Consider the following 12,349-nt stretch of genomic DNA (forward strand, 5'->3'; position numbering starts at 1 on the left):
ACAATTCCAATATAATAAATAAATATTTATACCATGTCATATCAATTTTTATTATTTAAAAATATATATTTTTCTATTAATTATCAACTTCAAATTTAAATTAAATTAAATTCACATAAAAAAACAATTACGTTAATTTTTAATTAAAAAATTCGGAAAGCAATACTTCACAACAGCATTCAAACTTTAAGTCATGTGACCATCCAATACCTTCAAAACTATTTTGATATAATTTCATTCATTCGACTTTTCCATCTACTCTCGTTTGTCATATGATTGCTGAAAAATGCTGCGAAATTTGTTAATATTTTCATTGTGTGTAGTGGCAGGTAAGTTTATTAATTTATAAATGCATATATAAACTTCAATAAAATCGGATTAAAAAGAGATTGCAAGTGCAACAAAGAAAATAATTGTGTACAGATACGTTTATTGATTTTTTCATTAGGTACCATTTTTTGTGTTGAATGGTTACAAAAATTTCTTATCAGCTGAGCTGTGCAGCATAATTCGTTTTAAAAATAAAATATTTCTTTTCAGCTTGCGCCTCTGGAGAATTTTCCGTATTGAGCAGTCCGAAGTCTTTGTCATTTAAAGGTAATGACATTCTACAGAGCGCATATGTCAACGAGGTGTTTTCAGCATCAGTGGGATATCCTATAACTGGTGTTTCGAAATGGTCAGGTCTAATCATAAAGGATCCATTCACTTTGGCAAAAGGCGTTATAACCGTATTAGTAGAAGGTGTTGACAGCATACCAGTAAGTTCTGAAGCAAAAACTTATGGATTACAAGGTGACGAAAGTGGTGAATCACTGAACCTACTTGCTACTGATCTAGAAGCAAATAATGTACCAATCTGTTATATCGATTTCAATCGCTTTGATGACGCTGTATGTATTGCAATTAATTTTGTATTTAAAGACACATGATTAGATTTTGTATTTACTCAGGTGGGTGCATACAATTCTTGCTTTGGAGAAAACACTGATACCTCAACAGTAAAAGATACGAAGTACCTCAATCCAGCTTTGCACACTGCAGACAAGCAATTTTTACAGACAATTGGCCTTATTAATTCCGCTGCGGAACATTTATCTTCTATGCAAAAACCAAGTAATTTCGTACTTATACGTTTGCCTTTAGATTCAATTGCCAAAGCTCATGGTGTAAAATCTGAAGCTATGGCTGAAGCTACCAAATTAATTTCTTCTACTATTTCAAATCTAAATACCGCCGCACAAAAATCAAGCAACAACGAAGCTTTGGTAGTAGCAATTGCAAGCAAAAATACCGTTGTCCGCGCTAAACGTGAAGCAGTCACTAATACTGACGTAGGAATTGTTTATTGAATAGTCAAATTCGATTTCTTCATTAATAAATATTCATTTTTAGAACAAATATAATCTGGCAGAATACTACAACCAGGACTACCCAGTCATCTTCAATATCATCCTGTGGTTTATGGTTACATTTGGATTTGCATTACTCGCAATCTGCTATGCTATTGGTTCAATGGATCCCGGCAGGGATTCTATAATTTACCGTATGACATCAACTAGAATTAAGAAGGACAACTAAAGTCCCTTACTTATTAGTGAAAACAAATGTTCTGTCATATTTTTTTTTGTTTTCACTCCCTATCAATGTACATGTGTTTAAATATTTGGATGTTCAGTAAATAACTTATTACTTACTATGAATAATTGTAATTATAATCTTCCCAACTCTAGTTCAAAATTATCCAGAAACACAGTTAAATGTAATTAAATTATGTAAGATACGAATAAGTATTAGTTTAATATGTTACAATCTTATTCAAGTTTCATGCAATTCCATTTATTTCTTAACAAAATATTTTTTTTGTTATATTTATTGTTATATTAATTTTGATTTATCGTAATGTACGCATATTAAACGCAAGTGGTTCAATACTAGTTAAAACTATATAATTTGTTAATAAAAGCAGTGTTATTATTTACGATAAAAATCACTTGTGACATCATTCACCGATCTAGCCGGGTAAGTGTTGTTACACTAAAAAAGTCGAAACTTTTAAAATTACAAAAGATATCGCGTCAGAAATTATGTAGTGTTAAATACTTATATATATTATGATACATTAAACTAATGGATCAAATCAAACAGTAGACAGTTATGGTATTAACACACAGATCTAGTTTCTTGGAATGTTTCGAGGTAAAAAATCATTGACAGATTTTAAAATTTCATCAACACAAGTAATGCCAAAAGTAGTATTATGTTTGAAATCAAGCTATGTCATGGTATAGACTCGAGTTAAACAATTTGTTGTCCATGACGTCACCCGCATAGTCTTTTGCCCAAATTTATACACTTATTTCAACCTCATTGATCTAAAACTGTGACCCATTAAAGTAGTCAGATCTCTTCAATTCGCCACAGTATAGTTTCTTCTCAGGACCAAACTCGTCTCTATCCCAAACCAGTATTCTTTATCTTATATTATAAATAAATATTTACAAATAAATATTTTATATATCCTATTCCCTTTCATTTTTTGAATCGCTATGCGCAATTATCGCTAATTGAGGTTTACTAACATAAGTATTCACTTTGTCTTTCAAAGACATTGTAAGGTCCACAAAATGCAAGAATTGTATACTAAAATTCCAAGAGTGCGAGAAACCCCTGTTGCAGGATTGCGACATTAAAATGAAACAGCTGTTTTTCCAGCATACCACATCCACGGAAGAGGCAACAGAAATCAAAATACATACATAGCAATTTTTTTTTTTTTGTTTCGTTGTAAAGCATATATACATGAGTTTAGGACCCCTACAAGCTCTCGTTATCTGTGTAATTCGAGCACCTTGCAATGACTTTGTAAGACAGAGTGAATAAATATCCTTATAGTATTAGTATTAATACCCTTATAGACAGACAACTTAATAGTTATTGTCTCAAATAATCTAATGAATTATATATCTATTTTATGTACTCTTTGTTAGGATCATTGTGTTATAAAAGTATATCTGTAATAGCGATAAATTAAGAAACTCTTACTTACTAAACTCTTAGTATTAGTCTTGAAAGCACAAACTTATCTCTTTACTATTAGTAAAAATAATTCTATTGCTTTTATAAAAAGCGCACAATCTTAATGGTTCGTTTGATATCATTTTCATAAAAATTACTCAAAGTAAAGGTACTCAAGGTGTTAAGTGTAAATATGGTGTAGCATATTGTCATTTGCAATTCCCCCTATGAACTACTTTTGAAGTGTTATTATTATCACACAATATGTCTGTTTCACGAGCTACTCGTAGTAATTTGAATAACAATGTATACACACAAGTGCGTTCCACCAGCAAATTTTCGAGTATATGAGAGCATCTGACAGAGCGTAACATCCCCCAGTAGAAAACGGATCGATCCGTCATCGAAGACGTCTTCAAGACATGGATACATACATGAAGACCGATCGATCCAAATGTATGACGGTCTTCGAAGACACTTTCATACAAATTAGCCAAATGTCTTCAATGAATTTTTGTGTACATGTCTCGAAGACCGTCTCGAAGACCATGTCTTCGAAGACCACTTTTTCTACTGGGCCCTATCGAAATTTGAAAATCTACATAGAATTTACTTGTACATTTTATTTCAATTGAAATTTGTGTTGATGTGTGAATCAGCTGTTTTGGTTTGAATTCAAATGTTTGTATTGTTTATTTGCGCGGCACTGGTGTTCTAACCAGACTATGCACAAAGCTTTTCCGTGAAAATCTGTGTACAGAGCGATATTTGACACTTTATTTGTGTTACGCTCTCAGTCTGTACTTTACTTGTGTTTTACTTGAGTTTTACTACGAGTATCTCGTGGAGCAGACCTAATAATTAACTTGACTTTTTAAAAAAATATTTGCCTGGCAGTGCCGCATAAAATATTTGTAAATATTTTGTTCAGTACATTTGCCGGTTCTCCAAAAAGGAGCTGTCTGCATTTTAAAATGAATGTGGTAGAACTGGTAAAGGCCAGTCTATTACCAGAGCTCAAACAAAACTTCGATGACATACCAATAACTCCGGAGCACTTTGAAGAGTACGTCAAAATCGTGGAACTTAATTTGAGAGTACTCTTTAAGTTTCTATCGGAACAACCCAGAGATTATTGGACAAGTACCGAAGAAAAACTTGAGGTGAACGTTTTATTTATATATCTATATTCTTTAATTCATGTATATATTTCACAACTTTGCAGTTTGATACTTATCTTATACTTCTGCTATGTGAAGTTACGGCAAGCAATACTTACCACAAAATTTCTAATGAAGAAATGGTGCGTCACGCAAACTTATTACTTAATTCCCATAAACCCATGGAACCGGAAGTAGAAGATAAAATTTTTTCGTACTACCAGGCTAAGTTAGAACAGAATGTGTGGAAAACTCAATATGGTGCTATAAATGGCTTTTTAAGATATATTGAAGTAAAATACAATTATTGTATTTTTATTAAAACTTAAAATTGATGAAAAGGTTATTAGTTTCGTTACAGTCAAGAGAACAAAATGAAAATGAATTGGATGAATTTTTGCCTTGCAATAGGACTAAGGCTGCGTGAAAGCGTTGAGACCGTCTTTAAACACATAAGCTTAAAAATATTTAAGGCATTGTTGCAGTTTAGCGTAAGTGAAAGGAATAACAACACTCGCATGAAAGTTAATGTATATTTTGTAATTGTAATCGAAGGAGCCGTCAAAGATAAAGGACACTAATATTCATAGCGTTATATATGATGCTGTATATAAAGATGTACATTATATGAGCTCAGAGGAAGCTACGACCGACATATGGACATGTCTATCTATTTGCGTGAAATTTTATGAGAACATTGATAGCACCAACGTGAGTGTTGGCATGTAATTCATGCCCGTAATTAGTCACATATTTAAATTTTATTTTTAGTGGAGTTATGTTGATGACATGATTGAGGTCTTAATGCGGAATATACCAATTAATGCCAATGACTTAATTTCCCTAAGCCTTCTAAGATCCGTGACAAAACTGGGTTATTTCTTCTCAACTAACTGTGCAGATATTGAAAGAGCTATTGCTGTAGATTTCAAAAATGAAAAAGAGCTGGATGAGTGCAGATCTTGTTGTCGTAATAACAACTCGAGAACAACACTGCGGTGGGCGAAATCTATTTTGGAATTATTCGTTGTTGAATCCTACAAGCTATTAAGCAAACAAGATCTATGCGTTCAGCTATTAGAGGTAATTATTAATAATTATTTTTAGCTTGAGATACGTTATTATTATTTCTAGGAAATACATCGTTGTTACATGGTTTATATATTGGCAATACCATTGTCAATCGTTGAACTTCATTTAATAACATTTTTTGAGAAATTTATAACAGTTCTTATGGAGGTTATGGTTTTGAATGAAAAAGACGAAAAAATTGCTCAGGTAAATGCATTTTTTAATTACAAGAAAATAAAATTTATATAAAATTATTTTTAGCTGATCAAGGCTTTACTAACTACTTTTTTACATCACCTCCAAAACTCTTCATGTGAAATCAACGAAAAGTTGCTATGTATTCAACAGTCTTTACTTAAATTAATAAAACTTGACTTTTTTATGTAAACTTTTAATTTCAAAACTAAATCCAAAAAACTGTCAACGAAACGAATTATGCTAATAGTGATAGTGACTGCTCACTCCTCCTCATCTTGAAAGTTTTCACGGTCTGCTAGGTCAGTTGATGACATCATAAAGTCTTTTCCGCTCGCATCAGATATTTGAAGGTCCAAAGCTGCTACGTCACCAGAAATATTATCGGATTCCTTTTCACTTGAACATAACGCTTTGGAAACACCTAAATATATAAATTCTATAAATTGAGAGTTTATTTATTGTGTGACACATACCTGCAGCATCACCAATGCAATTCATAGGGGTAATATTGAATTCTTCCAAGCTCTTACTATATAAGAGCTTTTCTTCATCAATTTCCTTCTTTAACAGATCCACTTCTTCCTGTAATCTACAACGCCTGGCTTCAAGCTCCCTCAATTTAATTTGTTCATATTCCAATGTTTTACAAAGTTCCCGAAAAGTGTTATTCGCCACGTCAACTGTACCACTATTATAAGCGTCCAGCTCAAGTGCAAGATCGTCACCAGAGGCACCAATAACTGCATCAGGCTCCTCCATAATGTTGTTTAACTCCTCTTTGTTCGAATTAGTAGCCATTACTTCTCTATTATGGATCTCTTATGATCTCGAAATCTTCATTTATTTCCTAAATTTAAATAAACAGCCAAATTTTGTGTTGATATTTAGATGATTTTATTTTAAATGTAAAATAAAAACTAATGTTAATATTTCAAGTATTCTAATGTCATGGCAACTAAGTTAATTAGAATTAAAACTGTACAACAAGTATATTTAAGTACACTTCTTTCGATGTATGTATTCAGATAACTTCATTTATTCGTTTATCTTTTAAAAGGTTAGCCTTGTGCTTTGACACTGCAAATTCCGTAAGGCAGTAGAAAACAGTATGTATGGAAAGGAACATTTTTAAGTACCAGAAACAAAAATTAATGCCTAAACAAATAAAAAATGTATATATATATTTTTGTTAATTATATTGTTCAAGTTCATATTTTATTTTTTTCGCTTTCAAAGCAGCTAAATTTTTTTGCATTCTATAGAATGCAGCTTTTTCACGAAAATATTCGATTTCTGCTTGCACACGTTTCTCTTCGATAGTATATTTAACATTTTTATCGTCGATTTTATTTTGTTCCATAAAATCTAATTTCTTTTTAACGTCATTGTTTGTTTCATTTGACTCAATATATCCTTCAAATATCTATGCGAAATGAAATTACTTAATAAAAATAACATAAAATCATATTTAAAATACTAATACGTACAATTGCTGTTTCTGGATATGGATCAATGTTATCATTATCATTGAGTTCATCAGAGTTTGACCTGAGATTTATTTTCGCTTCTTTAGCACTGCGAGTTGTCATTCTAACATCTTTCTCATTGCCAGTTTCTTTCTAAATACATTATGTTATAATAAGTGGAATTTTATATCTGTGTATAATTTTCAGCCTTACATTATTCATATCTTCCGACTTTATCTTAAGGAACGTAGACATTTCATTTGGAAGTTTAACTGTTGCGTCTATCTTATGCTTGGATTTTAAATGCCGTAATAAATTTCCCGTTGTTCCCTAAGGAGGCAAAACAATAATAAATAATAACGCATACAATTATACTAATAAATAAATACAAACTTGATAATTCTGTTCATGTTCACAGATGCGGCATCGGACCCTTTGTTGATTAATTTTATCAAAGTATGTCCACACTTTACTTACACGCTTTTTCACCGAAAAATGTTCTTCTGTGTCCGAACTCATGTCACAAACGCTGGAAATATTTCCATTAATTAATTGGCAACAATAATAGTTCAATCCTCAAAACATAAACAAATCGCTCAACATTTGTTTATACGCATAATCGAGTTTCAGACAACAACCAGTATTCGCGTGTCGTTCTACAAAAAGTGTAGTATATTATCCTGAGTTCAATTCATTTTTTATATTTTTAGTTTCTATGAAAAGAATTCATCAATTTTTTAAAGCTTAATTATTTTACCAATTAGTAGTAAGTAAAATATTTTTAAATAAACAAACACTGTTCTTAAAGCAAGAAGAGCGTTCCTATTTTAGTACTTTTCTCAAAAATTTTAATTAGCATTAAATTCCTCAAAAAAAAATGATAAACTTAACGTTTCTAATTTTTTAAAGCTTAAATATTTTACTAATTAGTAGTATGTAATTTATTTTCAAACAAACAAACAAACACTATTCTTAAAGCAAGACGAACGTTCCTATTTTAGTACTTTTTCGAAAAAATATAAAATAGTATTAAATTTTTCAAAAAAAATAATATTTGAAAATGTGAAATTGATTATATTTACCATATAGGTAATTTGACACTTAAAATCTGTTATAATAGGCCTGTTCAACGAGCTACTTGTAGTAAAACTCAAGTACCACACAAGTAAAGTACAAACTGAGAGCGTAACACAAATAAAGTGCCAAATTACGCTCTTTACACAGATTTTCATGGAAAAGCTTTATGTAAAGTCTGGTGAGACCAGTGCCGTGCAAATAACCAATACAAATATTTAAATTCAAACCAAAACAGCTGATTCATATATCAACACAAATTTTACTTGAAATAAAATGTACAAGTAAATTCTATGTAGATTTTCAAATTTCGATAGGGATGTTACGCTCTATGATGCTCAGATGCTCTCATTTACTCGAAAATTTTCTGGTGGAACGCATTTGTGTATACACAGTGTTACTCAAAGTTACTACGAGTAGCTCGTGAAACAGACCTAATATGTTTCCAGTGGCTTCGTTAGACCAATTAGCTTACTACTAATTACTTGAATTACTTGAATCTCAAGTAAGTTAACTAGACTAGAAAGAGAGTAGAGTATAATTACAACTCTTAATTTCCGCATAACGAATATTACAGTTCTTGCTTAACTTGATACGCATATATGTGAACGCAATAAAAACATGTTTGGACGCCAAGTTTCCGCTATTGAGAATTAATCGAAATCAAAATTATTTTGTGTACTTTTTTTGCACTTCAGAAAGAATGTATTTTTTAGTACTATTTTTTATATGCTTGCTTGCTGTGAACACTGGTTATTGATGGTGTATTTGCAAATAATTTGTCTTTGATGCTTCATTTACTAAATTTTTGAGAATAACCGCATGAGAAAAGGTACAGTTACTTAACTTTTCTGTTTCGATTACTTGTTTATATATTGTAGGAGGTAATTACAAAGTTAATGTAAATAAACGAAACAATTGCCGTTAAACGGATTCAAATGGAATATATTGCTTTAGTCACGACGGATGGTATTTCAGCAGATATTGAAGTAGTGACAGATTTAGCAGATTCTAGCAGCACAGCGAATCGTAAAAGTTTTGTTTGGGATTACTTTCGGCCTATAAAAGGTACAAACGTTTTTGAATGCATTGTGTGCAACGCTTGTGTGGGAAAACAGACTAGTAATTTAGCTCGCCACTTATCTTGTACGCATGATATAACTAGGGACACGGTAGGTTCTTTTATATAAGCTATAGAGAAATATATAAAATATAAAATTTTTTATGTATTTAAAGAATGGTCTGGAAACCTTACGCCGCGGACGACCGATTAATAGCATCGTCTGGAAATTCTGCGTCAAAGTAAACAGTAAACACGCCCGTTGCAATTTGTGCTCAAATTTGCTGTATTTCGGCGGCGGCAATACAACAAATATAGCAAAACACTTACGTAGAAAGCATTCGGAAGAAATTGAAAAAGTATAGCTGCATATTGCAATTATATTGTTCTATTAAGTTTCATAATTTAGGCACTAATGGACGAGACGAATCTAGCTATTGCCAATATCAGTGATTCAAAAGAAACAAATCTGGAAATGGAGGAATTGAACCAAGCCGATTGTAGTACGTTGCTAAAACGTAAGGAACGCAAAGGAGGAAGTTATGTTTGGAATTATTGCGATAAATTATCCCGTCACATGATACGTTGTAAATTATGTAGTAAAGTAATGAGTTTTCACGGTACGGCTAATGTCATAACACACCTTCAACGCAAACACAATATTTTAGGCAAAATGGACAATGATAGTGTACGCAATATATCCTTAAAACATGTTATTAATTGGAATATATCATAATAATAAATGTTTGTACAATTTAAGGCGGCGAATGGAGATATTGAGCTAAATGTGTCGACTGAAAATTTAGTAGTGGAAGAATTTCAAGAAGAAAATTCACCAAAGCGGGGCAGAAGATCATCAAATTCTTGTAGCATTGTTTGGAAATATTGTAAGCGTGTTGGAAAAGATGTGGTTAGATGCGGTATTTGCAAAAAAAATTTGTCCTATCAAGGAACGAGTAACCTTCAACGTCATTTACATAGAATGCATGGTGTAGCAGCAAATGGCCGCATATATAAAGACGACTTAGAGCAATCTCTACATAATATGGACTCGAATCTCATATGGCAGTATACCAGCTACTACGATGTGAACAAAATAAAGTGTAATATGTGTGAAGCCATTTTTGATAAAGATGATGAAGACGAAATAAGCAAGCACTTAATTGTATCACATTCAATCGAACCTGCTAAACATTTGAAGTCAAAGAAACGCCGTCTTAATTCAGAAGTATTTTTTAAGTAGCTTACAAATTGAAAATGAAATGACTGTATAACTATTTTCTTTGTAGTTTTCCAGTGATGATGAAGATGTGATAGATGACAGCTGGAATAAGTATGAAGAGTTTCAGGTGGTTCAAAATATTGATGACAGTGGTCCAAAGAAAGATGAATCACTTTATGACGAGTTTATCGAAGAAGAAGTAGAACAATCAAACTACACTGAAGATGCTTTCGATAGAAATGTAAATTTTAAACAATAGAAAACAGTAGAAAAACAGTTTTTTCACATATAAATCAACAATTATAGATAGTGCAAGAAATCCCAATACAAAACCCACTTTCGCCTCAATCTAGCGGCGGGGCATCAGAGGAAGAAGATCGCAGACCTCGCATAAGCAGTAAAAGACTGCAGAAACTAGATGAGGAACGAATTCTAATGGAAACTGAGTATTTCCGTGAAAAGGCTGGTTATTATCGTATGCAAAAGTATTTAACTGCGCTTCAAGCGAAGAAATTAAAATATGAAATAGAGCGGGATCGCTTTAATAATATGACGCAGGTAAATGGTACCATAGTGCAAGGTGCTTATTCTATAAGTGATTCGCTGCAACAAAATGTAGCTATTCAATTAAATTAATTAATAAAATTACATGCTATTAAGTGTTTATTTGTACAGTTCTATTTTAGTAAATAAAATTATATATTTTAAACAACATGGTAAATTCAATCTTAATCCTTTTTGAAAATGGTATTTAAAAATTACCATAATTTTACGCTAAAAAATTGTTAAATATTTAAAATAATATTTAAATAATTATAAAAAACCTAATTAGGACTTAAAGTGCATTTGTTAATCTCTTTTGTTAAATATTGATCTCAATTCCAGTTTTATTTTTTTTGTTTGTAACTCAATATAATTTCGTTTGGCGCGGGCTAGTTCCGCCATTTCATTAAAATAACGGGTTTCAGCTTTTATCTTTTCTACAATGTGCGGCTCGGTGTTGCTAGATACATTGGTGGGAATTTGTTCAGTAACGGCCGAGCTTTGCGTTGAGTTCGATACAGGGATAACTGATTCTTCCACGTGGTACTCACAAAGGGGATCCTCAAACTAAAGTTTGGAACATATTTTTGGTTTATATTTTAAAATAACGGCTGGCGTTGCATGAATATACTTACAGCACATCCAATTTGTATTATTTTGGTTTTCGTTCCATCTAATTCCGTAATTTCCTTCTCGGTCTTCAAGGTTTGGGTGCAATAAGCTGCTGCTTTGCCGGTCTGAAAATAATCATTCTTTTTTTTCGAAACAAACGAACGAAGTAAACAAAAAGACATAATTGTTTTTAGCTTCTTAATGAATTAGGTGTCATTGCTGGATTTTTTGCGTATTAATGCTTGAATGAAGCTTAAAATTGTACTCACATGGACATCCTGTACTTGAACTTCTATGCCTTCCTTTTCCTCGTCGTTCTCGAAAACCTTTACAATACTATTTTCTTGATGTTTTTGCGTTCCGATATGTCTCAGCAGTACTTTTTTGTGAGCAACTATTTTTTGATTACAGAATAAACAAAAAGCCACATCTGTTCCACCTTCACTAATTTTTTGCAACCAACCTTGAAATTGTGGCTCTTCCAACCAGGAGTTCCTGAAACTGTATACGTGTTTTTTATCTAGGCACCTTGTCCTGCCCTCTTTTTTCACCTTAAATGCAATATCAGACTGTATGGTTATGATCTATTGACAATTATTTACGCTTTACCATCATTTTCAAACACTGCACTCTTATTTATTTTAATTAAAATCTGGAACAATGTAACGCCAAAAATTCCACAAAAACACAAAATGTTTGAGCATACAAATATGGTTGCCACACAAAGTAGCAATAGTGTTGCCATACAATCACGAATACACGAATTCTTTTGTACGGTCTTCAATTTCATGCATAATTTTGAATTTATAGAAAAACACAAAACTAAATAAATAAAAGTAACAAAAGAATAAAAAAACTATTTTCGGAATAATATTAATATTATAATAATATTTATTTATTTTTTATATATTTATATAAGTACATA

The 12,349-nt window shown here is 31.7% G+C and overlaps 6 protein-coding genes across 9 annotated transcripts; 3 read left to right on the forward strand and 3 right to left on the reverse strand.

Moving 5' to 3' along the window:
* Positions 1–128: 128 nt before the first annotated feature.
* On the forward strand, positions 129–1,990 carry LOC119681636 (ATPase H(+)-transporting accessory protein 2). Its single transcript, XM_038094880.1, has 4 exons — positions 129–329; positions 541–893; positions 954–1,334; positions 1,396–1,990. The coding sequence occupies exons 1-4, from the start codon at positions 287–289 to the stop codon at positions 1,579–1,581; spliced, it is 963 nt and encodes a 320-aa protein (XP_037950808.1). The 5' UTR covers positions 129–286; the 3' UTR covers positions 1,582–1,990.
* Positions 1,991–3,740: 1,750 nt separating this feature from the next.
* On the forward strand, positions 3,741–5,657 carry LOC119680950. The gene is made up of 7 exons (XM_038093987.1): positions 3,741–4,181; positions 4,244–4,471; positions 4,529–4,669; positions 4,734–4,889; positions 4,950–5,261; positions 5,313–5,456; positions 5,511–5,657. The coding sequence occupies exons 1-7, from the start codon at positions 3,993–3,995 to the stop codon at positions 5,634–5,636; spliced, it is 1,296 nt and encodes a 431-aa protein (XP_037949915.1). The 5' UTR covers positions 3,741–3,992; the 3' UTR covers positions 5,637–5,657.
* On the reverse strand, positions 5,609–6,356 carry LOC119680952. 2 transcript variants are annotated; one of them, XM_038093990.1, is made up of 2 exons: positions 5,921–6,356; positions 5,609–5,856 (listed from the first exon to the last, which is right to left on the reverse strand). In XM_038093990.1, the coding sequence occupies exons 1-2, from the start codon at positions 6,243–6,245 to the stop codon at positions 5,708–5,710; spliced, it is 474 nt and encodes a 157-aa protein (XP_037949918.1). In that variant the 5' UTR covers positions 6,246–6,356; the 3' UTR covers positions 5,609–5,707. The 2 variants fall into 2 exon arrangements, with proteins under 2 accessions (XP_037949918.1, XP_037949917.1); XM_038093989.1 differs by having other exon boundaries at positions 5,609–5,868; positions 5,921–6,354.
* A 272-nt stretch (positions 6,357–6,628) lies between these two features.
* Positions 6,629–7,547, reverse strand: LOC119680951. The gene is made up of 4 exons (XM_038093988.1): positions 7,307–7,547; positions 7,127–7,243; positions 6,935–7,066; positions 6,629–6,870 (listed from the first exon to the last, which is right to left on the reverse strand). Exons 1-4 carry the CDS (start codon positions 7,430–7,432, stop codon positions 6,637–6,639), a joined length of 609 nt encoding a protein of 202 aa, XP_037949916.1. The 5' UTR covers positions 7,433–7,547; the 3' UTR covers positions 6,629–6,636.
* Positions 7,548–8,728: 1,181 nt separating this feature from the next.
* On the forward strand, positions 8,729–11,334 carry LOC119680299. Of its 2 annotated transcripts, none has more exons than XM_038093051.1 (7): positions 8,729–8,819; positions 8,869–9,159; positions 9,224–9,406; positions 9,457–9,735; positions 9,808–10,275; positions 10,337–10,510; positions 10,576–11,334. In XM_038093051.1, exons 2-7 carry the CDS (start codon positions 8,926–8,928, stop codon positions 10,903–10,905), a joined length of 1,668 nt encoding a protein of 555 aa, XP_037948979.1. In that variant the 5' UTR covers positions 8,729–8,819; positions 8,869–8,925; the 3' UTR covers positions 10,906–11,334. The 2 variants fall into 2 exon arrangements, with proteins under 2 accessions (XP_037948979.1, XP_037948980.1); XM_038093052.1 differs by having other exon boundaries at positions 8,741–8,819; positions 8,884–9,159.
* LOC119680300 lies at positions 11,104–12,135 on the reverse strand. 2 transcript variants are annotated; one of them, XM_038093054.1, is made up of 4 exons: positions 12,034–12,135; positions 11,694–11,975; positions 11,448–11,549; positions 11,104–11,379 (listed from the first exon to the last, which is right to left on the reverse strand). In XM_038093054.1, exons 1-4 carry the CDS (start codon positions 12,037–12,039, stop codon positions 11,119–11,121), a joined length of 651 nt encoding a protein of 216 aa, XP_037948982.1. In that variant the 5' UTR covers positions 12,040–12,135; the 3' UTR covers positions 11,104–11,118. The 2 variants fall into 2 exon arrangements, with proteins under 2 accessions (XP_037948982.1, XP_037948981.1); XM_038093053.1 differs by having other exon boundaries at positions 11,448–11,564.
* Positions 12,136–12,349: the final 214 nt, after the last annotated feature.

Source organism: Teleopsis dalmanni, chromosome 2 (genome assembly GCF_002237135.1).
Source record: "Teleopsis dalmanni isolate 2A chromosome 2, ASM223713v2, whole genome shotgun sequence".
Lineage (NCBI taxonomy): Eukaryota > Metazoa > Arthropoda > Insecta > Diptera > Diopsidae > Teleopsis > Teleopsis dalmanni.